The sequence below is a fragment of the Sus scrofa genome, chromosome 6, assembly GCF_054392235.1.
Source record: "Sus scrofa isolate SSC_HxYL_T2T_F1_AM1 chromosome 6, Sscrofa_HxYL_maternal_Yorkshire_Landrace_v2.0, whole genome shotgun sequence".
In the NCBI taxonomy this organism is placed as follows: domain Eukaryota; kingdom Metazoa; phylum Chordata; class Mammalia; order Artiodactyla; family Suidae; genus Sus; species Sus scrofa.
This window is the reverse complement of record NC_139388.1, coordinates 64,323,157-64,350,813: the sequence shown is the minus strand read 5'-3', so window position 1 is coordinate 64,350,813 and position 27,657 is coordinate 64,323,157. Positions and strand designations below refer to the sequence as shown.

Genomic DNA, 27,657 nt, shown 5'->3' with positions numbered 1-27,657 from the left:
TTACAGTTTCTAGTAGTAGTCTCTAATGATCCTTGTATTTCTGTGGTGACAATTAAAATTTCTTCTTTTTTATTTCTAATTTGATTTATTTGAGCCCTCTCCACTTTTTATCTTGATTAGTCTGGCTGTACATGCATACGATGGAAATTACTCAGCCTTCAAACATAATAAAATAATGTCATTTGCTGCAACATTGATGGGCCTAGGAATTATCATATTAAGTGAAGTAAGCAAGACAGAAAAAGGAAAATATCACATAATATCATTTATATGTGGGATCTTTAAAAGCAGTACAAATTAACTTATTTGCAAAACCAGAAACAGGCTCAAAGATTTTGAAACCAAACTTATGGTTTCTAAATGGGAAAGACTGGGGGGACAGATAAATTAGGAGGTTGGTATTAACATATACATACTACCATTTATAGAACAGAGAACCAACCGGGACCTATTACACAGCACAGGAAAATCTCCTCAATACTCCCTAATAACCTATATGTGAAAAGAATCCGAAGAGGAGGCGTGCATATATGTATATGTACGATGGATTCACTTTGCTGTACACCTGAAAATAGCACAACACTGTAAGTCAAAAATACTCCAATAAAAATTTTTAAAGGTATTATATTTAAGAATAGAAAGCCCAGAAATAAACCCAAGCACCTATGGTCAACTGATCTATGTCAAAGGAGGTGAGAATACATGGTGGAGGAGATAGTCTCTTCAATAAGCGGTGCTGAGAAAACTGGACAGATGCATGAGCAAGAATGCAATTAGAACGTTCTCTAACACCGTCCACAAACATAAACTCAAAATGGATTGAATTTATAAACGTAAGGTCAAATAGTATGAAACTCCTAGAGGAAAACACAGCCAGAAGGCTCTTGGACATAAATCACAGCAACATCTTGTTTGCTCCACCGTCTAGAATAATGACAATAAAAACAAAAATAAGCAAATTGTATCTAATTAAACCTAAACTTCTGTACAACAACAACAAAAAGCAATAAACAAAATGAAAAGACACCACACAGAATTGAAGAAATTCCTTGCAAATGAAGTATTCAGTGAGGGATTAATCTCCAAAATATATAACCACCTCATGCAGCATTATATAATAAACACAAAAACAATTTTAAAAATTGGCAGAAGATCTAAACAGACATTTCTCCAAATAACACACGTATGGATGGTCAAAAACATTTGAAAATATGCTCAACGTCACTAATCATTAGAGAAATGCAAATCAAAACCACGATGAGGTATGACTTCACACCAGTCAGAATGGCCATCATGAATAAGTCAGAAAAGAGCAAGTGCTGGAGAGGGTGCAGAGAAAAGGGAACCCTCCTTCCCTGCTGGTGGGAATGTAAATTATTACAACCACTATGGAAACCAGTATGGAGGTATCACAGAAAACCAAACATAGAACTGCCATATGACCCAACAATCCCACTCCTGGTCATGTATCCAGGCAAAACATCCTTTCAAAAAGAGACATGAAGTCCCATGTTCACCACAGCACTATTCACAATAGCCAAGACATGGAAACAACCGAAACACCTATCGTCAGATCAGTGAATTAAAAAGAGGTGGTACGTGTATGCCATGGAATACTACTCAGCCATAAAAAGGACAAAATAATGCCATCTGCAGCAACATGGATGCAACTAGAGACTCTCATACAAAGTGAAGTAAGTCATAAAAAGAAAGACAAGTATAATATGATATCACTTTTATGTGGAAGCTAAAATATAGCACAAATGATCCAATCGACAAAACAGAGGCAAATCATGGACATAGAGAGCAGACTTGTGGGGAGCAGACATAGAGAGCATAGAGAGAGACATAGAGAGCAGACCAGTGGGGAACAAAAGTGAGTGGAATGGACAGGGAATTTGGGGTTGGTAGATGCAAACCATTACATTTAGAATGGATAAGCAATGGAGTCCTACTGCACAGCACAGGTAACTACGTTCAGTCTCTTGGGTAAGAACATGATGGAAGACAGCATGAAAAAAGAAAGAAAATATAAATGGCTGGGTCACTTTGCCGTATAGCAGAAATTGAAGGATCATTATAAATAAACTATACCTTAATAAAAATTTTTTAAAACCCTATACTCCAATAAATTATATTTAAAATATAACATGAATAGACATTGAACAAATTCACCTGTAACAAACCCAACTTCTGAAATTTAACAAAAGTTCTTCATAATGATGGCAAATTACACCAGAAGAAATCAGAGAAAATAATTAGAAGCAGCAGAGATGACAATCAGGTAGTTACATATATTGTGTTTATTTTCATTTCTTATCTTCTATAAGAGACAAGTAGCTTATGACAACAAAAATCATAGCATTAATTGTGGGTAATAACATGCATAGGACAAAATTTATATAAACAATAGCATTAGTCACTGAAATAATTGTAGAATTATACTACTCATGATGCCTATGTATTCTCTGAAATGTGAAATGGACAACAGTAGTTCTATCTAGAATTAATATTTTGAGAACCATACATAATGGATTTGGGATCAATAAACTTTGTTATAACTTTGCACTATAAATTTTAATGGAATGCGTAAAACATCAGACTGCTAAGAGAGTAAATGAAAAAAAAAAAAGCAGAAAAAAATCATATGGGATACGTGGAAAACCTGAGTATCAAGATTCTGGTTTGCAACGTTGAAAATGAACTATTCATGTGAGAAGTATAAAGAGTTCATTTTCCTGGTTTCTTACCTTCATCTATGAAATAAAATCTCCACCAGCCCTGGAGTAAGGTTTATCTAGATCAATATTGGTTTATGTGCCAACATATATCAGGTAGTAGCCACAGCACATGAGCATTAAATTTGTAGAAACTTTCGAATGTTCTTGAAGAAATGAAATTTTTTTTCGGGTAGGTGACACTGGTCAATGGGGAATGGTCTCCTCAGTAACAGTTTGTATATTTTTGAGCTGATAATTTCATGGACTGACCACATGCCTCCCAAGGCAGCACCAGCATTAGATCCACCGTCTACGTTTTTTGTATTGTATGCGAAAAAAGGGCACTCTGTAAAAAATTCAAAAAGTACCAGTTTTCGATTATAAACTAAAAAGTCATGGGGACGTGATGTACAACATGCTGACTATAGCTAACTATAGTTTATTGCATAACTGAAAGGCACCACAAGAATCCATCCTCAAAGTTCTCATCACAAGAAAAATATTCTTGTAACCATGAATGGGGATGGATGGATGGGAACCAGAGTTGTTGTGGTGATCATTTGGATATATGTAACCATTCGTTATGTTGAACAACGGAAACTTAGATAATGTTATATGTTAATTATACCCAATTAAAAACCTGGTACTGAGAAATGATTACAAAAGAGATTACTTACTGTTGTGATGGAAGCTATCAACAAAATATTGAACAGCTTAAGCATGATTTCCAACAACCCAAGAGCATAATTTAAGAGGTCTAGGGTCCCTCAGGAGCAGCAGGAAGGGGGAAATGGTGGGAAAACATGAAACCAAGAAACTAGAGGTCTGTAGCAACCGCAGATGAAAATCAGAGAAGGCACTGATATAAGAAGCAAAAATAGAATTCAGCACAGAGAAGAAGACAAAGGCGACCACCAGCATCAGGATGGTGCGGGTGGCTCTGTCCTCAGGGAGGTACTGATGGCATCCAGTGGGGCCGTGTATATACTGCACCCTCTGGTGGTGTCTGTGCAGGAGAAGCAGCATGGAGCCACTGGACCATGCCATGAGGCCAATAAACACGACATCAGAGATGGACCACAAATAGCCAAGGCCTGGATTGGGAGCTGAGGAAGAGCAGAACCAGCTTCCTTGGGTATCGGTGTAGTTGTGTGTGTGCTGTGAACCTGCTATTCTCAGAGGAACATCGATGTACATTAAGACATTCGATACCCAGCAGATGCAGCAGAAGGAACCAGTGAACCTGAAGACTCTTCCTCTCAGCACTGTCCTCTCTGCTCTCCCCAGCATGAGAGTGAGGAACTGACAGGTGCTCAGGACACAGGTGGAGCACAGGGTGGTGCTGCGAGACACCCTCTGTAGGTAATAGACACACTTACACCCAAGACTGGACAGGGGTTTCCTCCATACAAAAGCCGTCATTATGTGGGGAATCCCAGAGGAGAAAAGAACCATGAGATTGGCCACAGCCATGTGACTGAGGATCGTGTATGTGGGCCTCTGCTTGTGGCCAAGCAGGATGGGAGAGATGTTGTGGAAGAAGAGAATGACATTGGCCAGAGACCCAACCCCCATCTGTAAAAGATACAGGGTTTTCAGAGCTGCCTGGCTTGTGGTTCCTAGGATGTCTTTCTGAAAATGCATTGAGAGGGCTTCAGGGAGGCCTAGAGAAAAAGCAGAGGCTGTGCCAGCGGTCTTCTTACAAAAGAACATTGGGCATGGGTTCTCTCTCTTGACTTCACCTGAGAAGGAAGACACTGTTGTACTCCAGGGAAATGACTTTACCCGGCAAAGATACACTGACATCATACAACGATCATTGTTATTCATTTGCATTTATTTCTTTTTACGCTTATCTTGATTCTTTTTTTGTTAAAAATGCTCTTGTATTTTAGAATAGTGTTACAGAATAAAACTCTGTAACAAAGTAACTGCAAAGAGTTACAGAGAATTTGCATACACTCCAACACCATTCCCCCATTAACATCAGACATTAATATAATACAGTTGCCACAAGCACGGTTTATGTATTATTACTAACTAAGTCCATATTTTACTCAAATTCCCTTGGTCTTTACTTATGTCCAAGTGCATGGAAGGTCCATAATTTTAGGATGCATGTCTGTGCTGTTCAACAATATTGTGGAGGAGCTGGTGCCCATCCTCCTTAAACTTTTCAAAAGGTTGAAGAAGAAGGAACACGCCCAAAGACAGTTTCATCAGATGTTCTAGTACAGAAACACAATAGATATATGCACACATAAAAAACAATGTGGTGGGACAATGATGCAATAGGAGACGGTAGAAATAAAGCTTTTTTTTTTTCCTTTGGAGAGGATAAACTAAATTGAGAAGCTGTAGCTAAACTGAGAAAAAAGGGAGAAGTCAAATAAAATCAAAAGTGAAAAAGAAGTTACAAATGATAACACAAAAATACTAAGGATTATAAGAAATGACAAAGAAAACATATAGCATCAAATTAGATAGCATAGATTAAAAAGACTAATTCTTAGAAACATTCAGCTTACCAAGAGTGATTCATGAAGAAGCAGATAATCAGAACACACCAATTATTGGTAAGGAGGTTGAAGCATTAAAAACCTCTTCACAAAGAAAAGCCAAGGAAGAGATGGCTTGAAGTGAGTTTTATTAAATATTTAAAGAGGAATGAATACCAATTGTTCTTAAAGCTTCCAAAAAAAATGAAAAAGGAAAAAGAAGGGGAACTTCCAACCTCATTTTAGAGAGCTAGCATCACCAAAGACAGAGAAGGACAGTACACACAGAGATGAAATAAATTACGGACCAATCTCTCTCCTAGATAGCGGTGCTAAAATCCTCAACATGATAGTAGCAAAACTGGAGCTCCCATTGTGTCACAGCGGAAATGAATGCTACTGGCATCCACGAGGATGCAGGTTTGATCCCTGGCCTCGCTCAGGAGGTTGGGGAACTGGTGTTGCCATGAGCTGTGGTGTTACTTTGCGGATATGGCTCAGAACCCATGTTGCTGTGGATATGGTGTAGGGCAGCAGCTGTAGCTCTGATTTGACCCCTCTCCTAGGAACTTCCATATGCTGCTGATGCAGCCTAAAAGGAAAAAAAATAGCAAAACTAATTAAACAGTACAATAAAAGCATCTTTTGTGATACATGTGACAAGTCCACAGTTAATATCACATCAATAATGAAAAGCCAAAAGCTTTCTTTCTAAGATCAGGAAAAAAGAAAAGGGTGCTCACCCCAACCCTTTTTATTCAATTCAGTTCTTGAAATTCTAGCCAGAACAACTGAAGAAGGAAAAAAGAAGGACATTCAAATCGGAAAGAGAAAAGGATGTTTTTTATCTTTGCAGGTGCCATGATCTAATAAATAGTAAATCCTAAAAGAGCCACAATAAAACTACTTGAAGTAGTTAGTAAGTTTTGCCCTGTACCTGAAGAAACACTCACCTGCCTGGACGTGGCTCCAGAGCTCTGTGCAGGGACGAGTTCATCAGGATGGGCCACAGTTATAGGGACAGGGTCCCTGGACCTGCTCTCCCCACAGAGGTGCCGTTATTATCATGTCATCTGTAGTGTCAGTGACACTGTCTGCATGGAGAGGCTGGGGCGTCTCCAGTGAGGAGCAAATCTCATCCCCAGGGCTCATCCCCCTCAGCCACGTCTGGTGATTAGTGACACCTCCTGGCAATTACTGGGAAGGTCTATGTGAGCAGCTGAGCAGAAGGCAGGGAAAGTTTTCTGTGTCCCCCATGTGAGAATCCTTGTTTGGAATGAAACCCTTTTTTTTTTTAATTGTTATTTCCCCAATATGATTTTTTTCCCTACTGTACAGCATGGTGACCCAGTTACACATACATGTATACATTTTTTTCTCCCATTACCATGCTCCATCATAAGTGACTAGACATAGTTCCCAGTGCTACACAGCAGGCTCTCACTGCTAAGCCATTCCAAATGCAATAGTCTGCATCTGTTAACCCCAGATTCCCAGTCCATCCCAATCCTGCCCCAGCCCCCTTGGCAAACACAAGCCTTTTCTCCAAGTCCTTCAGTTTCTTTTCTGTGGAAGAGTTCATTTGTGGCATATATTAGATTCCAGATGTAAGTGATATCATATGGTATTTGTCTTTCTCTTTCTGACTTACTTCACTAGTTATGAGAGTCTCTAGTTCCATCCAGGTTGCTGCAAATGGCAGTATATTGTTCTTTTTTATGGCTGAGTAGTATTCCATTGCATCTATATACCACATCTTCCTCATCCATTCAACTGTCGATGGACATGTAGGTTGTTTCCATGTCTTGGCTGTTGTGAATAGAGCTGCAATGAATATGCAGGTGCCTGTGTCTTTTTCAAGAAAAGTTTTGCCAGATATATGCCCAATAATGGGATTGCTGGGTCATATGGTAGTTCTATATTTAGTTTTCTGAGGTACCTCCATACTGTTTTCCATAGAGTTTGTACCAATTTACATTCCCACCAGGAGTGCAGGATGGCTCCCTTTTCTCTACACCCTCACCAGCATTTGTTACTTGTGGATTTACTAATTATGGCCATTCTGATAGGTGTGAGTTGGTACCTCACAGTAGTTTTGATTTGCATTTCTCTAATAATCAGTTATGTTGAGCTTGTTTTCATGTGCTTGTTGGGCATCTGTGTATCTTCTTTAAAGAAATGTCTGTTCAGGTCTTCTGCCCATTTTTAAATTCAGTTCTTGGGTTTGTTTTTTGTTTTACTGTTGAGTTGTATGAGTTGTTTGTATATTTATTTTAGAGATTAAGCCCTGTCAGTTGCATTGTTTGAAACAATTTTCTCCCATTTCACAGGTAGTCAGTTATTGGTGGGTTTTTTTTTTTAATGGTTTCCTTTGCTGTGCAAAACTTGTCAGTTTTTTTAGGTCCCATTGCTTTATTTCTGTTGCCTTGGGAGACTGACCTAAGAGAACATTTCTAAGGTTGATGTCAGCAAATGTTTTGCCTATGTTCTCTTCTAGGAGTTTGATGGTGTCTTGTCTTATGTTTAACTCTTTGAGCTTAATTTTGTGTTTATTTTTGTGCATGGTGTGAGGGTGTGTTCCAGTTTCATTGACTACATGCTGGTTCTATGTTTCCCCAGCACCACTTGCTGAAAAGACTTTTTTCTCATTTTATATTCTTGCCTCCTTTGTCAAAGATTAATTGACCATAGGTGTCTGAGTTTATTTGTGGGTTCTCTATTCTGTTCCATTGGTCTATACGTCTGTTTTGATACCAGTACCACACTGTCTTGATGACTGTGGCTTTATGATATTGCCTGAAGTCTGGGAGAGTTATGCCTCCTGCTTGGTTTATGTTCCTCAGGATTGCTTTGTCAATGCTGGGTCTCTTATAATTCTATAAAAATTTTTGTGTAGTTTGTTCTAGTTCAGTGAAAAATGTCATGGGAAATCTAAGAGAGATTTCATTGAGTCTGTAGATTGTGCAATATGGCCATTTTTGTGATATTAAATTTTCCAACCCAGGAGCATGGAATATATTTCCATTTCTCTGAATCCTTTTTAATCTCCTTGACTAATGTTTTATAGTTCAGCATATAAGTCTTTCACCTCCTTGGTCAGGTTTATTCCTAGGTATTTCTTTTGGGAGGTTGTGATTTTAAGAGGTATTTTGTTTTTGTATTCCTTTTCTGTTATTTCATTGTTAGTATTCAGAAATGCCACTGATTTCCGAATGTTAATCTTGTAGGCTACTGTCTTGCTGAATTGTTTAACCAGTCTGAGGAGTTTTGTTTGGGTCCTTAGGCTATCTATTTAAATATAAAATATAATATTTTCTTATGTATAGTGTCATGTCATCTGCATACAGTGGCATTTTACCTCTTCTCTTCCAATTTGAATACCTTTAATTTCTTTTGTTTGTCCGATTGCTAGGAATAGAATGTCAAGCACTATGTTGAATAAAAGAGGTGAGAGTGGGCATCCTCGTCCTGTTGAAGTTTTTAGTGGGAAGGCGTTCAGGTTGAGTATTATACTGGCTGTGGGTTTGCCATAAATGGTTTTGATTATGTTCAGGTATGTTCCCTCTATACCCACTTTGGTAAGAGGTGTTTTGTTTTTTTTTTTTTGTCATAAATGGATGTTGGATTTTGTCAAATGCTTTTTCTGCATCTATGGAGAAGATCATGTGTTGTATGATGTGGATTGATTTGAGTATGTTGAATCACCTTTGGAAGCCTGGGATGAATCCCACCTGGTCATGGTATATGATCTTTTTTATATGATGTTTGACTCGATTGGCTAAAATATGTTGAGAATTTTTGCATCTATATTAATCAAATATATTGGCCTATAATTTTTTTGGCAGTATCTTTAGCCGGTTTTGGTATTAGGGTGATGGTGGCTTCATAGAATGTATTTGGGAGTGTTTCTTCCTCAAACTTTTGGAAAAGTTGAAAAAGTATGGGTATAAATTCTTCTATGGGAGTTCCCATTGTGGCACACTGGAAATGAATCCAACTAGGAACCATTAGGTTGCAGGTTCTATCCTGACCTCAGTGGGTTAAGGATATGGCATTGGCGTGAGCTGTGTTGTAGGTCACAGACGCAGCTCGAATCTGATGTTGCTGTGGCTGTGATGTAGGCCAGCAGCTGCAGCTCTGAGGACTCCTAGCCTGGGGACCTCCTCCATATGCCATGGATTTGGCCCTAAAAAGCATAAATAAATAAACAAATGGGTAAATCTTCTTTGGTAGAATTCACCTGTGAAGCTATCTGGTCCTGAACTTTTGTTTGCAGGTGTGTTTTTATGACACATTCAATTTCATTTCTAGTGACTGGTATGTTCCGTTGATTTATTTCTTCTGGATTCAGTTTAGGCAGGTGTAAGTCTCTATAGAAAGTTGTCTGTTTCTTCTAGGTTGTCGAATTTGTTGGCATATAATGGTTCACAATATTCTCTAGGGCAAAGGGTTCATAAAGATTGTCAGGGAGGGGATGGGAAAATATATTTCATGCCAGTGAAAAAGAAGAAAATAGAACATGTAATACTCCTATCAGACAAAAGAGACTCAAAAATGAATGCCATAAAAAAGACAAAGAAGGACACTATTTAATTATAAAAGGATCCATTCAAGAAAAGGATATTTCAATTATATATATATATATATATATATATATATATATATATATATATATGTCCCTAACGTAGGAGTACCCAGATACATACAACAAATACTAACAGACATAAAAGGAGAAATTGATTTTAACAACTCACTCACCTCAATGGACAGAGCCTCTAGACAGAAAACCAATAAGGCAACAGAGATCCTAAATGATACAATACAAAACTTAGACCTAATTGACACTTTCAGGATTTTACATCCAAAAATCAGAATATACATTCTTTTCAGGTGCACATGGAACATTCTCAAGGATTGACCATATACTGGGGCACAAAACTAACTTTGACAAGTTTAAGAGTATAGAAATTATTTTGAGTATATTCTCTGACCATAATGGCTTGAAACCAGAAATCAACCACAGGAAAAGAAATGAGAACAAACTGACTACATGGAGACTAAACGACCTGTTACTAAAAAAACAATGGGGAGGAGGCAAGACAGCGGAGGAGTAGGGGGACACGCTCTCCCTCTCCCACAAACACAACAACAACAACAAAAAACACATCTACAGGATAAACGACCAGCACAGAACAGCAACCAATCGATGGCAGAAGAACCTAAACTCCAATGACGGCAAGAATTTCGTGACATTACTAGGTAAAACAAGAGAAGAGAGGAGAGTGAGAGAAGGGGAATCTGAGCCGGATGGGCACTCCTGAAAGGGAACTGCAGAGGAGAAAGGGATCCCACACCCTGGAAAGTCACCTACTTGACAGAAAGATCAACTGAATCGGAGGAATCTCCAGATGCAGAGAAGAGTGTAGCAGTAAGTTGGAGTTCTCAAAAGCAGAGCGAGAACTGGACAGACCATCTGAACTATGGGCACAGTCACCAAAAATTGAGATGGCTGGATGGGGGCTGGGCACCGAGACCTCAGCTCCGGAGGTTAGTCCCCAGGAAAGGGCTCGGCGGGCGGAGTGGAGAAGAGACTTGGGAGGTCTAGAAACCAGTCTGTCAAGTTTGATGGGGCAGGGACTGCCCGGGAGACTAGAAAGCAGAGCGTCACAGGGGGAGGGAGCAATACACTAAGGTCAGGGAAGTGGAAAGTCATATCAGAGGGAACCTGGGACAAGAGCCAGGTCTGCACCAGTGTTGGCGAGGGGAGACAAGAAGGGGTGGCCCCCATAGAATACTCCCCACGCCACAGCAAGCTTTCAGGCCCGCTAGCTAGCAGAAAGCTGTGCTTCCCAGTGCATCCCCTCCCCCCACCCCCACCACCCCCTACACACTCGCCAGACCTGGGGCTGCCTGCCATCCAGGAGGGCTGGCCTCAACAATTGCCTGAGGCCTACCACTGCAAGGGCTGTCCCTGCCCTGGCCTGCTTGCCCTTTGGAGGGGCTTCACCCCCGCGGATCAGCACCCAGGAAAAGGCCTGCAGCCCAGAAAAGCTAGAACAAGCTTGGCCAGGCCATGAAAAGATCTGCCTAATTCTTGGACAGTCCTTCTGAGTCGGGCTGCTCTGGGGAAGAGACTCTTGGGTTCACAGCAGCCCAGCTAACCACTCCAGCTCTCGGGGGGAGCCGCACTCCGCAGAACAACTGCACAGGACCACCAGCTCCCTGCAGGAGCCCCTGCAGCCCAGAAAAGCTACAATAAGTTTGGCCAGGCCGTGAATAGATCTGCCTAATTCTTGGACAGTCCTGAGTCGGGCTGCCCTGGGGAAGAATCTTTTGGGTTTGCAGTGGCCCAGCTAGCTGCTCCAGCCCTTGGGGGGTGCCTCACTCACGTGGAACAGCTGCCCAGCACTGCCAGCCTCCTGCAAGAGCCCCTGCAGTCCAAAAAAGATAGAACAAGCTTGGTCAGACTGTGAAAAGATCTGCCTACATTCTCAGACAGTCCTTCTGAGTCGGGCTGCCCTAGGGAAGAGCCTCTTAGGTTCTCAGTGACCCAGATAGCTGCTCCAGCACTTGAGGGTGCTGCACTACTACAGAACAGCTGCCCAGCACCGCCAGCCCCCTGAAAGAGCCCCACAGCCCCAAAACACCAGAGCAAGCTCTGCCTGGCCGAGTGAAATCTAATCCCATCTTGGTGTGGACCTCCCAGTCCTGTCTGCCCTCAGGAAGTCCTCCTTTGCTTCAGCAAGACTCTGTTAGCCCTGCCAACACTCCAGAAAAGCCACACTGCCTCAAAAAAAGACTGACCAACAATGCCAGCCCTCAGGAAATATTCCACGGCAGTGACAAGGCAAACACTGCCCGATAACGGAGAGTACAACTCCTTCAGGAGAAAGAAAACAACAAGCAAGATGAAGAAGCTGAGAAACCACCCCCAGTCAAACCAACAGGAGAACTCACCTAAAACAGTCAACAATGAAACAGATCTCTGCAGTCTGACAGACCTGGAGTTCAAAAGAGAAATAGTGAAAATACTGAAGGAATTAAGAGAAGATATGAACAGTAATGCAGATACCCTCAGAAAGGAACTAGAAAATATAAGGAGGAGCCAAGAAAAACTAGAACATTCATTTGCAGAGATACAAACAAAACTACGGGCAGTAAAAACCAGAATGAATAATGCAGAAGAATGAATCAGTGATATGGAAGATAGAATAATGGAAATCACCCAATCAGGGCAGCAGACAGAAAACCAAATCAAAAAAAAGGAAAGCAATATAAGAGACCTATGGGATAATATAAAGCGGGCCAATCTACACATAATAGGAATTCCAGAAGGAGTAGAAAAAGATAAGGGGATGGAAAATATATTTGAAGAAATTATCAATGGAAACTTCCCAAATCTAAAGGATACTGGGTTCAAGATACAAGAAGCACAGAGGGCCCCAAACAAACTGAACCCAAACAGACCCACACCAAGACACATCATAATAAAAATGGCAAAAGTTAGTGATAAAGAGAGGATCCTAAAGGCAGCAAGAGAAAAACAGAATGTTACCTACAAGGGAACCCCCATAAGATCATCAGCTGATTTCTCTACAGAAACACTACAGGCCAGGAGGGAATGACAAGAGATATTTAAAGTGCTAAAAGGAAAAAAATATGCAACCTAGAATACTCTATCCAGCAAGAATATCATTTAAAATAGAAGGGAAAATAAAAATTTTTTCCAACAAACAAAAGCTAAAAGAATACAGCAATACAAAACCCAGGCTAAAAGAAATACTGAAAGGGCTTCTCTAAACAAAAAAAGAAAGGAAGGAAAGAAAGGGAGGAAAAAGAAAAAAAAAGAAGAGGAAGAAGTAGGATTAGGACACCACAATCAGAGAGCAGTCACTCAAATAAGCCAGCATACAGATTTAATCATGAACATTTTAAAATTAAATTAAACAAAATAAAATTAAAAAGAAAAAAAAGTCATCAAAATCATAAAATGTGGGCAAGGGATGTTAGGAAATAAATAGACCCTTTGTTTGTTTGTTTCTTTGTTTCTCTTAATTTTAATATAGTAATGAAGTGTTTGAACCTAAAGGACCATCAGGCTAAAACACACAATTATAGGAAGGGGTTAGCATACTTAAAAAACAGGGCAACCACAAGCCAAAACCAAATATTGCATTTGCAAAAAATGGAAAAAAAAATAACACTCAAGCAGATAATAACAGGAAACCATCTAACCAAAAAAAAAAGGAAGAATGGAGAACCATAGAATCAACTGGAACACGAGGTTCAAAATGGCAATAAATAATCATCTATCAATTATCACCTTAAATGTCAATGGACTGAATGCCCCAATCAAAAGACACAGAGTGGCTGAGTGGATAAAAAGGCAAAAACCTTCAATATGCTGCCTACAAGAAACTCACCTTAGGACAAAAGATACATATAGATTGAAAGTGAAAGGGTGGGGAAAAATATTTCACGCCAATACACATAACAGGAAAGCAGGAGTTGCAACACTCATATCAGACAAAATAGACTTTAAAACAAAAGGCATAAAGAAAAAGAAGGACACTACTTAATGATTAAGGGATCCATCCAAGGAGAGGATGTTACTATCATCAACATATATGCCCCAAATACAGGAGCACCCAGATACACACAACAAATATTAACAGACATAAAGGGAGAAATTGATGGAAATACAATCAGAGTAGGAGACTTTAATACTCAACTCACATCAATGGACAGATCCTCTAGACAGAAAACCAATAAAGCAACAGAGATCCTAAAGGAAACAATAGAAAAGTTAGACTTAATTGACATCTTCAGGACACTACATCCAAAAAAATCAGAATACACAGTCTTCTCAAGTGCACATGGAACATTCTCAAGAACCGACCACATATTGGGACACAAAGCTAACCTCAACAAATTTAGGAGCATAGAAATTATCTCCAGTATCTTCTCTGACCACAACTCCATGAAATTACAAATCAACCATGGGAAAAGGAAAGAGAAAAAACCTAACATGCTACTAAAAAACCAATGGGTCAATGAGGAAATCAAGAAGGAAATTAAAAACTACCTTGAAACAAACAATAATGAAGACACAACCTCTCAAAATCTATGGGATGCTGCAAAAGCAGTGCTCAGAGGGAAATTTATAGCAATACAGGCCTTTCTCAGAAAAGAAGAAAGATCCCAAATTGACAATTTAACCCTCCACTTAAATGAATTAGAAAAAGAAGAACAAAAAAGACCTAAAGTCAGCAGAAGGAAGGAAATTATAAAGATCAAAGAAGAAATCAGTAAAATAGAGACTCAAAAAACAATAGAGAAAATTAATAAAACCAAGAGCTGGTTCTTTGAAAAGGTGAACAAAATTGACAAACCCCTGGCCAGACTCACTAAAAAGAGGAGAGAAAGAACTCAAATAACCAAAATTATAAATGAAAAAGGAGAAATCACAACAGATACAGCAGAAATGCAAAAAAAACCATAAGAGAATACTATGAACAACTATACGGCAACAAGTTTGACAATGTGGAAGAAATGGACAATTTTCTAGAATCTTACAGCCTGCCAAAACTGAATCAAGCAGAAACAGACCAACTGAACAGACCCATCACTAGAAATGAAATTGAAGAGGTCATAAAATCACTCCCTACAAATAAAAGTCCAGGACCAGATGGCTTCACAGGTGAATTTTATCAAACATATAAAGAGGAATTGGTGCCCATCCTCCTTAAACTCTTTCAAAAGGTTGAAGAAGAAGGAATACTCCCAAAGACATTCTATGAGGCCACCATCACCCTCATTCCAAAACCAGACAGAGATACCACCAAAAAAGAAAACTACCGCCCAATATCATTGATGAATATAGATGCAAAAATGCTCAACAAAATCTTAGCCAACCGAATCCAACAACATATCAAAAAGATCACACACTATGACCAGGTTGGGTTCATCCCAGGTTCACAAGGATGGTTCAACATACGCAAATCAATCAGCATCATACACCACATTAACAAAAGAAAAGTCAAAACCCATATGATCATCTCAATAGACGCAGAAAAAGCATTTGACAAAGTCCAACATCCATTCATGATCAAGACCCTCGCCAAAGTGGGTATAGAGGGAACATTCCTGAATATAATCAAAGCCATTTATGATAAACCCACAGCAAATATAATCCTCAATGGGGAAAAACTGAAGGCCTTCTCACTCAAATCTGGAACAAGACAGGGATGCCCACTCTCACCACTGCTCTTCAACATAGTTTTGGAAGTCCTAACCACAGCAATTAGGCCAACAAAAGAAATCAAAGGCATCCATATAGGAAGAGAAGAGATCAAACTGTCACTGTATGCAGATGACATGCTACTATACCTAGAAAATCCTAAGGACTCAACCCCAAAACTACTTGAACTGATTAATAAATTCAGCAAAGTAGCAGGATATAAGATTAACATTCAGAAGTCAGTCGCAGGAGTTCCTGTCGTGGCGCAGTGGTTAACAAAACCGACTAGGAACCATGAGGTTGAGGGTTCGGTCCCTACCCTTGCTCAGTGGGTTAACGATCCAGCGTTGCCATGAGCTGTGGTGTAGTTTGCAGACGTGGCTCAGATCCCGTGTTGCTGTGGCTCTGGCATAGACCTGTGGCTACAGCTCTGATTAGACCCCTAGCCTGGGAACCTCCATATGCCACGGGAGCGGCCCAAGAAAGAGCAAAGAGACAAAAAATAAAAATAAAAATAAATAAAAAAACAGCCGTCGCATTTCTGTATACCAGCAATGAAACCTTAGAAAAGGAATACAAAAATACTATACCTTTTAAAATTGAACCTCACAAAATCAAATACCTCGGAATACACCTGACCAAGGAGGTAAAGGACCTATATGCCGAGAACTATAAAACTTTAATCAAAGAAATCAAAGAAGATGTAAAGAAATGGAAAGATATTCCATGTTCCTGGACTGGGAAAATCAATATTATAAAAATGGCCATACTACCCAAAGCAATCTACAGATTCAATGCAATCCCTATCAAATTACCCATGACATTTTTCACAGAACTAGAACAAACAATCCAAACATTTATATGAAACAACACAAGACCCAGAATTGCCAAAGCAATTCTGAGGAACAAAAACCAAGCAGGAGACATAACTCTCCCAGACTTCAAGAAATATTACAAAGCCACGTCATCAAAACAGTGTGGTACTGGTATCAAAACAGACAGACAGACCAATGGAACAGAATACAGAATCCGGAAATAAACCCTGACACCTATGGTCAATTCATCTTTGACAAGGGAGGCAAGAACATCAAATGGGATAAAGAAAGTCTATTCAGCAAGCATTGCTGGGAAACCTGGACAGCAACATGCAAAGCAATGAAACTAAAACACACCCTCACACCATGCACAAAAATAAACTCCAAATGGCTGAAAGACTTAAATATACGACAGGACACCATCAAACTCCTAGAAGAAAACATAGGCAAAACACTCTCTGACATCAACATCATGAACATTTTCTCAGGTCAGTCTCCCAAAGCAATAGAAATTAGAGCAAAAATAAACCCATGGGACCTCATCAAACTGAAACGCTTTTGCACAGCAAAGGAAACCCAAAAGAAAACAAAAAGACAACTTACAGAATGGGAGAAAACAGTTTCAAATGATGCAACGGACAAGGGCTTAATCTCTAGAATATATAAGCAACTTATACAACCCAACAGCAAAAAAACCAATCAATCAATGGAAAAATGGGCAAAAGACCTGAATAGACTGTTCTCCAAGGACAATATACAGATGGCCAGCAAACACATGAAAAAATGCTCAACATCGCTGATTATAAGAGAAATGCAAATCGAAACAACCATGAGATACCACTTCACACCAGTCAGAATGGCCATCATTAATAAATCCACAAATAACAAGTGCTGGAGGGGCTGTGGAGAAAAGGGAACCCTCCTGCACTGCTGGTGGGAATGTAAACTGGTACAGCCACTATGGAGAACAGTTTGGAGATACCTTAGAAATCTATACATAGAACTTCCATATGACCCCGCAATCCCACTCTTGGGCATCTATCCGGACAAAACTCTACTTAAAAGAGACACATGCACCTGCATGTTCATTGCAGCACTATTCACAATAGCCAGGACATGGAAACAACCCAAATGTCCATCGACAGATGATTGGATTCGGAAGATGTGGTATATATACACAATGGAATACTACTCAGCCATAAAAAAGGATGACATAATGCCATTTGCAGCAACATGGATGGAACTAGAGAATCTCATACTGAGTGAAATGAGCCAGAAAGACAAAGACAAATACCATATGATGTCACTCATAACTGAAATCTAATATCCAGCACAAATGAACATCTCCTCAGAAAAGAAAATCATGGACTTGGAGAAGAGACTTGTGGCTGCCTGATGGGAGAGGGAGGGAGTGGGAGGGATCGGGAGCTTGGGCTTATCAGACACAACCTAGAATAGATTTACAAGGAGTTCCTGCTGAGTAACATTGAGAACTATGTCTAGATACTCATGTTGCAACAGAACAAAGGGTGGGGGAAAAAATGTATACATGTAAGGATAACTTGATCCCCTTGCTGTACAGTGGGAAAATAAAATATAATAAAAATTAAAAATAAAAATAAAAATAAAAAAACAATGGGTCAAGAAGAAAATCAAAACGGAAATTTAAAAATACCTCAAAACAAATGATAATGAAATACAACCATTCAAATTCAATGGGATTCCACAAAAGCAGTGCTTAGAGGGAAATTCATAGTGATACAGGCCTTCCTCAAAAAAGCAGAAAAATCTAAAATTGACAACCTAACCCAACACCTAAATGAATTAGAAAAAGAAAAACAAACAAAACCTAAAGTCAGCAGAAGAAAGGAAATCATGAATATAAGAGAAGAAATCAATAAAAAGAGAGATTCAAAAAACAATAGGAAAAAGTCAGTAAAACCAAGAGCTGGCTCTTTGAAAAGGCAAATAAAATTGACTAACTTCTGGCCAGACAAACCAAGAAGTGGAGAGAACAAACCCAAATAAACAAAATAAGAAATGAAGAAGAAATCTAACAAATACTGCAGAAATACAAAAACTCATAGAATACTCTGAACAATTAAAATATATTTTCAATCCCCTTTTCTTTTTCTTCTCCTTCTGGAATCCCTATTATACCTAGATTGGCCCACTTTTATATTATCCCACTGATCTCCTATGTTGTTTCGTGTTTTGTCATTTGGATTTCTATCTGCTGTCCTGATTGTGTTACTTCCATTATTCTATCTTCTAAGTCACTAATTTGTTCCTCTGCCATATTCATTCTGCTCTTTAGTGCTTTTAACTGATTTTCCTAAACGCTGTCCTCCCTGCTCTCCTGGGATGATAGTGGCACGCTGATAGGTGCTCAGGACACGGGTGGAGCACAGGGTGGTACTGCGAGATATTTGGTGGGTGTAATATAAAACTTTACACCCCGAACTAGACAGGTGTTGCCTTAAGATAAATGTTCCCATTGTATGGGGAATCCCAGTGGAGAGAAGAACCAAGGCGTTGGCCACAGCCATGTGGATGAGAATCGTGTGTGTGGGCCTTAACTTGCACCCAAGCACGACTGGGGAGACACTGCGGAAGAAGAGAATGACATTGGCTAACATCCCAACCCCGATCTGTAACAGAAAAATGGTCTTCACATTACCTCCCCTGTGGTTCTTAGCACGTTGCTCTGGAAAGGCATGGAAACGGCTTCAGAGGGGGCTGGAGTTAGGAGCAGGCTCCGCCCTGGCAGACATGAGGCCACTTGCTAGGCACGTGACCCGGAAGGATGATGCTCAGCCTTCTCTTCTCCTGAGAGGCGCAGCTCTGTCCTTTTCCACAGGAAGGCCTTCAACTGCAGAACACACCGCTGACATCTATTTCACATTTTACCACTATTATTTTCTATTTATTTACTTTAATATTTTCCTCCCCAACACAGTGTAAGATCCCTGAATTTAGGACTCATTCCTCTCTTGGTCTAAATGTGGTTTACACACTAATGGGTGTGAATAATTGTCTTCTTTGTAAATGACTGAGTGGAGAGAAAGACAAAACTACACTGCACCATGTTTATCATTCGTGATTATCCTCCTTTACACTATGAAACCGTACACTTCATACTTACATTATAATACTGAGAACAGTAAGTGGAAATGCCATGTCGTATACATTCATTATCTCGATCATTAGAATTGCTAGATAATGTATTTTCAATGTTGGAGGAATCTCATCTTTATACGTGAAAGTCACACTCTACAAAATACATTTCAAAAAATTGGTAGCCCTCTGAATACACGTGTCACGAAAATGTCCCCCAGATGTTCTATTCAGAATGAAAAATATTCTCCGTGGCCAAAAATTCTTATTATTTAAAACTGTGCAGATCTTAACTTTTTGAGAGATGCCAGTTCTTGCGGTGTTTTACCAGCATGGTCTCCAGCTCACCTCAGTATATATGAAAAAAGCAAACCATTCAATCTCTACATCAATTGTACCCTCTTAATACATACAATTTTATTAGTCAATTACACTTCAAATCTAATAAAACTCTTCTATTACTAGACCCAATGCACAGATATTGCTTCACATCTTCACTAGTTATTGAGTGCCTTCGAGTTCTCTGAGTGTTTACTTGCTCGAGATACTATAAATGAGAAGGACTAGGCACCCGAAGCCAAGATCCATCACAGTACACAGAGATGGCCAAGTTAAAAAAAAAAAAGGTGGATCACAGCCTTTATGATTGAAAAAGAAGGTTCTGTGACATATAACACAACAGATGACTTAACTGGTTAAAGGTGTAAAGTCTTCCAAAGCCAATAATTTTAGTGATTATTGTAGGATTCAGAGCCATTGTCAAAGACAGAGGGAAAAGTGAATTATAAAATAATTATGTAATTAAATAAATTGATTAAAAAAAAGACCAGAGATACCAGCATTTATTAATAAATAGCTTATAAATATCAGCTTTGGATTCACCCATCTGGGGCCTTGTTCCTTAGTCCCCACACATCCTTCAGGTCTGAGAACCTTGTTTCCTTATTGATAATATGCCAGCAATAGTAGGTCCTTGGGTTTAGAAGCTGTTGAACAGTTTGAGAGTCCATGATCTGCAGCTAATCATCCACTTATCATCTCTTATTTTGGGTCAAGATCACTGGCTCGTGAGTTTAGTCTTAAGTAGGGGTCTTTATTTACACTCCAGGTATAAGTCTCCTCATTTAAAAAGTAAAGTTCGAAATAGTTAAAAAAAAAAAAAAATAGCTCGTAAATATGGTGTGGACATATAAGGTGGTTTTCAGGTCCACTGTTGACCACAGTGGCTAGAACAAAGTTCTTACTGAGTGATAAAAATTATTATCAGGGTATAAGTTATGTCTTCCTCACTTATGTTATTACCTACCAAGGCCAAGGATAGGAGGGCGGAATAACAGCCTGTAAAATGGGTAGAATAAATAAATGGCAGGCTAACACGGGCACTATTTTGTGAGACTACAAAGTGCGTTAGAGTTCATCACATTGAAGGTCTCTCTCTCCACTTACTGCCCCAGGGTAAACAAGGAAGCCCTCTTCCATCCATGTAGATGACAACACGAGCAGCATTCACCCTTTCCACGCCGGTGGATCATCCAGGAAGAAAGTCAACAGGGACCGATGGAACTTGGACAACAGGACCTGGCAGGTACCTTCTAACTATTCTGGCCAAGAGCAGCAAGATACCCATTCTTCTTGAGCACACATGAGAAACGTTCACCAGGACACATCGTAGGTTGTGTCCAGGGAAAAGATGTCGATTTTAAAATCCTATCAAGTATCATCCGACCACACTGATGCAAAGGTAGAAAATAATACAGGCAGGCAATGTGGGGCATTTACAAATATGTAGAAATTAAACCACAAACTCTGGGACAACGAATGGTGCACAAAAGCAAAGGCAACGTATCTTAAGACAAACAAACATGGAAACACAACACATCAAATATCTTAGGATGTATCAAGATCTGTTCTAAGAGCTAATTTTATAGCCAAAGGAAAAAAGTGCCTACACTAGGGAAGAAAGTAGGATCTAGGCAGTTAAGTCTCCTCGCCCAGAGGCGAGTGTCAGATTGGACCCCATCTTTCTTTCCTGGGTGTGAGGCCTTGGCCAGAGGAGTCAGCATGGAAGCATGAAAGGGCAAGGAAGGTTAGGATGCGAGTGCTCTGTAGGCACTGGGGCATTGGAGGAGGTGGAGTGGAAGGTAAGGAAGAGAGAGGACAAGAGGAAGACCAGGTGTGGTCTGGGTATTGATGTTCTCGATGTTGCAAAGGGGAGGACATGAAAGAGGAGAATGCCTTTCACAAATTAACCAATCAGTGAAGCCTTTTCAATTAAAAGGTTAAATGAACAACATAATATGTAAAGAAAATAATTTACAATAACATCAAAGGAATAAATAGTGATGCCTACGCCAAGTCAAGGAAGTGAAAGAATTAAACGCTGAAAACCAGAACACCGTGATGAAAAAGAGCAAAGACTGCAAAACACATGAAAAGACCCCTGTGTTCACGGGTTGGAGGACTGAGTCTTGCTGAAATGTCAAAACGGCACAAAACCATCTACAGATTCGGCGCAATCTCTATCACAATTCCAACATTTTTTGCAGCAATGGAAAAAAAATCATGTAAAGAATCTTTGGATAGAACACAATGGAAGACAGCCTGAGAAAAGGAGTGTGTGCATGCGTGTGCCTGGGTCACTGCTGTGCAGCAGGGCTGACAGCACTGTAAATCAATTACACCTTAACAAAACATAAAAATCGGGAGTCACAGAACAGGTGGGTGACTGCCCGAGACAGGTTGTGAGGGGTGAGCAAAAAGAGAGGAAAATGGTTAAAAGCTCTAAGCGTCAGTCGTAAGATAAGTAGGTCCTGGGGATGCAGTGTCTAGTATTATGACTTTGCAGTATTTCCAATACTGCATATTTGAATTTTCCTAAAATAAATCTTTTTTTATTGAAGGATTTTTTTTAATTTCACCAATACGTTATTTTTTACTACTGTACAGCATGGTGACCCTAAGATAAATCTTACAAGTTCTCAAGCAAAATATAATAATCTAATTGTGTGTGGGGATTCATATTATCTAAACTCATGGTAGTACTCATTTTATAATATGTACCTATTTCAAGCCATTATGTTTTATGCATAAAACTACTATAACATTATATCAATTATTTGTCCATTTAAAAAATACTATATTTCTTCCTTTTGAAATATTTTTGTTGGTTTATGGTTGATTTTCAGTGTTGTACCAGTTTCTGCTAGGACCCAGTCATACATATGTATACACTGCCTTTCTTATATTGTCTTTTATTTATCATCTTTTAAAAGAAAATATATTTTCAGAATACTTCAAATATTTATACATATATATTAAAAATTACCTCTCCAGAAAAGACTTATGTGGAACATTATTCCATTATATCATGAAATTATTAATGTAACATTCATGCTATTCATTTGAAGGGGGATATGATTAAATTACTATAGATAAAATTTTAGAATTTGATAGCGATAAACACAATTATTATGAAAGGAAAACAAACAGCCTGTAATAAAACCTTATTATGCATACTACAGATGATTAACAAGAAGCTACTGATAGCCCAGGAAAATCTACTCAGTAACTTGTAACAGCCTATATGGGAAAAAATGGGCATATATCTATGTCTAACTGATCCACATTATTGTACACCTGAAACTATATACAACATTTTAAGTCAATTATACTTCAATAAGCTAGAAAAACCTTAAAAACTAAAACTCATAAAGAATGTTGAGTGAATCCCGAATACTCAAAACACTATTGCAGAAGAACAAATTTCAAGGTCTCACAGTTTCTGATTTTAAAACTTAAGACAAAAAATACTAATCATTTGAAACTATTTTCTCCCATTCAGAACAGTTTCAAATGATGCAACTGACAAGGGCTTCATCTCTAAAATATGCAAACAACTTATACAACTCAACAGCAAAAAAACCAACAACCCAGTGGAAAAAATGGACAAAAGACCTGAATAGACATTTCTCCAAGGAAGATGTACAGATGCCCAACAAGCACATGAAAAAATACTCAACATCACTGATTATTAGAGAAATGCAAATCAAAACTACCATGAGATACCACCTCATACCAGTCAGAATGGCCATCATGAATAAGTCCACAAATAACAAATGCTAGAGAGGGTGTAGAGAAAAGGGAACCCTCCTGCACTCCTGGTGGGAATGTAAGCTGGTACAACAACTATGGGGAATAGTATGGAGGTACCTTAGAAAACTATACATAGAACTACCACATGACCAAGCAACCCCACTCTTGGGCATCTATCCGGACAAAACTCTACTTAAAACAGACACATGCACCTGCATGTTCACTGCAGCACTATTCACAATAGCCGAGACATGGAAACAACCTAAATGTCCATCAACAGATGATTGGATTAGGAAGACGTGGAAGATACACACAATGGAATACTACTCAGCCATGAAAAATAACAAAATGATGCCATTTGCACCAACATGGGTGGAGCTAGAGACTCTCATCCTGAGTGAAGTAGGTCAGAAAGAGAAAGACAAATACCATATGATATCACATATCTTGAATCTAATATAGGGCACAAATGAATCTTTCCACAGAATAGAAAATCATGGACTTGGAGAATTGACTTGTGGTTGCCAACAGGGAGGGGGAGGGAGTGGAATGGATTGGGAGCTTGGAGTTAGTATATGCAAACTATTGCCTTTGGAATGGATTAGCAATGAGATCCTGCTGTGTAGCTCTAGAAACTATGTCTAGTCACTTATGATGGAGCATGATAATGGGAGAAAAAAGAATGTATACATGTATGTGTAACTGGCTTACCATGCCGCACAGTAGAAAAAAATGTACTGAGGAAGTAACAATAAAAAATTTTTAAATAAAATACTAAGCAAAATATTCACGCTACTGATATGAAGGCAGACATAGACATAATGGAGAAATTAGCAAGCCCAGAAATACACCATTGTGTCTATGATCAAAATTATTTTTCACAAGCATGGCCCAATCTCTGAGTGGTGAAACACAGTCTCTTCAACAAATACTGTTGAGCATATTGCATATCCACGTATAAAATGAAGAGGCTAGACAATTATGTTACAACATATAAAAAATTATTTCAAAATATATTAAAGGCCTAGATGTAAGATGCAAAACTATCAAACTCCTAGAAGAAATGAATAGGAGAAAAATTCTTTGTGTTAGATTTAGCAATGATTTCTCTGCTATGTTGTGAAAAGCACAGGTAACAAAAGCAGAAGTAGGCAAATGAGACTGTACCTGACTCACAACTGCTGTGAGTCAAAGGACACGATCGATACAGCGAGATAAACCCTGCACGATGGAAGAAAATACCTACGAATCCACTAACTGATGCGACACATCCACATATAAAATTTACAAAGAACTCCTATAACTTAAACAACCTGATTAGTAAATGAGCAAAAGACTTTAAGTACGCATTTCTCTAAAGACGGCATACAAACAGCCAACCAAAACACGAAAAGGTGTTTGACATCGTTTAGAGAAATGCAAACAGAAACCAAAATGAGAGGTCGTCTCACAGCAATTAACGTAGCTACTATATTTTAAACAGGAAGTAGCAAGTGTGTGTTATCGGAGAAGGAGGAGACCTTCAAGCTCTTGGGCACCATGACTTATGAGATGGAACCACCACTGTGGCAGAAATTGAAAGCAGAACTACCCCATGATCAAATAATCCAAGCCCTAGGTGTCTATTCAAAATATTATAAAGCAAACTTGAACAGACATTTGCAAACTCATGTCCATGGCAGCACCATTCACAATAGTGAAGAGATGAAACAACCCACATCTGATCTTCAGATGAATGAGTAAACAAACTATGCTAGGTACCCACCGTGGAATATTATTCAGCCTTTAAAAGGAAGGAAATCTTGTCACATGGAACCACATGGATGAATCTTCAGGACAACATGCAAATGAAACCAGCCCGACAGGAAAACAAAGTTGTTTGTGATTCCACACACCCGAGGTAGGCGATGTGGTCAAATATGCAGAAGCAAATTGGTGGAGAGAAGTGGCTCAGAGAGAAGAAAAGAAGGGCTTGTGTGTGAAAGGATATGGAGATCAGTTTTGTAAGAAAGCAGAGTTTTGGAGATCTGTAGCCTAACAAGGGAAAATTACGCTGGACACAAGACAGTCTCATTAATACTCTTTCCATAGTGAAGGTACTTTATGTTTTTTTTCCCAACAACACGTTTTACCTCGATTTGAAACATAGCACGAATTAGTCAGAAGGATCCAAAACATTGATCCAGGTCAACTCCTTTTCTGACACAAATTCCAGAGGGAAAAAGCACCTTGGTGCCGTGTTTTTCTAGATAAAAGTTCTGGAGGTATTTAAATTATTTGTAGTGCAACTGTATTTTATGCACGTTGTTTCTAATGACCCATAAGTTTTCATTTTTTCCTAAAATTTAAAACTACAAATAACATTTTTTTTGTCTTTTTTGCCATTTCTTGGGCCACTCCCCTGGCATGTGGAGGTTCCCAGGCTCGGGGTCGAATCGGAGCTGTAGCCACCAGCCTACACCAGAGCCACAGCAACGCGGGATCCAAGCCGCGTCTGCAACCTACACCACAGCTCATGGCAACGCTAGATCCTCAACCCACTGAGCAAAGCCAGGGATCAAACCTGCATCCTCATGGTTCCTAGTCGGATTCATTAACCACCAAGCCATGACGGGAACTCCCAAATAACATTTTAAAAAGGAAAAATTGGCAATAACCTAAGACCTCATGGAACGAAAGAAAGAACAAACCATGCCCCAAGGTAGGAGAAGGAAAGACATAACAATAATCTGAAGTAAATAGATAGCTGAGAAAAATAGAAAAGACCAACAAAACCAAAAATTTGATTTCTTACAACGACAAATTGTATGTATGTATACATTCATTTCGTGACTTACCGCTGGCAGGATTACAAGTGAGGATAATACATATCAGCAGGCACATAACGCGTTTTCCAAATTCACGTCCGTTCTCTCTCCCTTTTCACACAAAAGCAAGCAGAGTCCCTTTGACTGAAAAACAAGAAACACGTTTTGGATTCATCCCAGCAACCGCTGTTCTGCCCCCTCCTCAATTTCCCTGCTCCCTTCACTTCCGATGTTTTGCTCTTTCTCAGACTCCAGCCCAGGTGATTGCACCTGCTCAGAATCACCTGCTAATCATTCTCAGTCACTTTAACTGCTTCGCTGTCTTTACCTCCAAATGAAATTCATACTTTTGTTGTTATGTTTATGCCTTTTTCCTCTCTCTTCCTCATACCTTGAGAGCTACGTGAGGACATGTACTATTCTCCTTATCGACTAAGCGTTACTTCGCCCTGTGAGCCTCATCTACAGCCTATACACACCATCTCCAGTGCGACAGAGGGAGGAAACACAGAAATTACTTATTCTTGTCTGTCCTTTGAATTGTAATGACCTGAAAATTTTCTGGCATTTCAGGCAGCTGGGTATTACTAGAGCCCCAAAGAATCCCATAAACCTTTGTTAACGAATGAACGGCCTTACATCTCATTTACAGGAAATCCTAGCGTGACCCCTCTGGTAACCGCACTCTCTGTTCCATGTGTAAAACCCCCACCCAGTCAGAGCCTGGATGAAGTTGCTCAGAGTGAGGCTCGCCAGCAGGTATCCTGCCCGATGTTGGTACACAGCCTGTTCTCCAACATCCTCTACTACGGGAGAACACTGCTGTTCCGGTTTCTGCCCTTAGATGGAACAGAAGGACGCGCTCACCTGACGGGTCCTGGCTGCAAAGTTCTGTGCAGGGAGGTGTCAAACAGGGTGAGCCATCGTTATGGGGACACTGTCCATAGAGCTGATCTCCCCGCGGAGAAGCCGTAATCACCGCAGCGGCTGCGTCAGAGGCCGTGTGTGGAGAGCACCGGGCAGCGCCCGTGAGGAGCCAGTCTTATCCCCAGTGTAATCACCCTCCTCCTCCTCAGGTGGTTAAAGGCAACTCCTGGCAATTAGGAAGAAGACCTTAATGAGGAACCACACAGCAGGTGAGAGAAGTTTTCTGCATTCCTTGTGGAAAACCTTGGTTCGGAATCAAAGTCTAATTTATGGGACACTCGAGGGTGCGTCGAGTGCGTCCTTCACTACGTTTCCAAGAGGGTGTGTTCCTCAAATATTTTGTGTTGCTTTTTCTTAGGACAGTTAAATGTTCTTATGGTTTTCGACCCCAACTTTTGTGTATGTTAATTGTGGAAGGGCATATGTAGCATGAAATTGACC

The 27,657-nt window shown here is 39.6% G+C and overlaps 1 protein-coding gene and 1 long non-coding RNA gene across 2 annotated transcripts in view; both read right to left on the bottom strand.

Annotated features, from left to right (window-relative positions):
* The window catches only part of LOC110261067 (uncharacterized), a 106,383-nt gene extending 79,031 nt beyond the window's left edge, over positions 1 to 27,352 (bottom strand). The window contains exons 1-2 of the long non-coding RNA XR_014805093.1: positions 27,157 to 27,352; positions 26,320 to 26,433 (exon numbers count right to left, since the gene is read on the bottom strand). This is a non-coding gene — a long non-coding RNA (uncharacterized LOC110261067). The remainder of the gene's footprint in view (positions 1 to 26,319; positions 26,434 to 27,156) is intronic.
* Positions 3,435 to 4,364, bottom strand: LOC100738896 (vomeronasal type-1 receptor 4). The gene has a single exon (XM_003481914.1). It carries the CDS (start codon positions 4,362 to 4,364, stop codon positions 3,435 to 3,437), a length of 930 nt encoding a protein of 309 aa, XP_003481962.1.
* Positions 27,353 to 27,657: the final 305 nt, after the last annotated feature.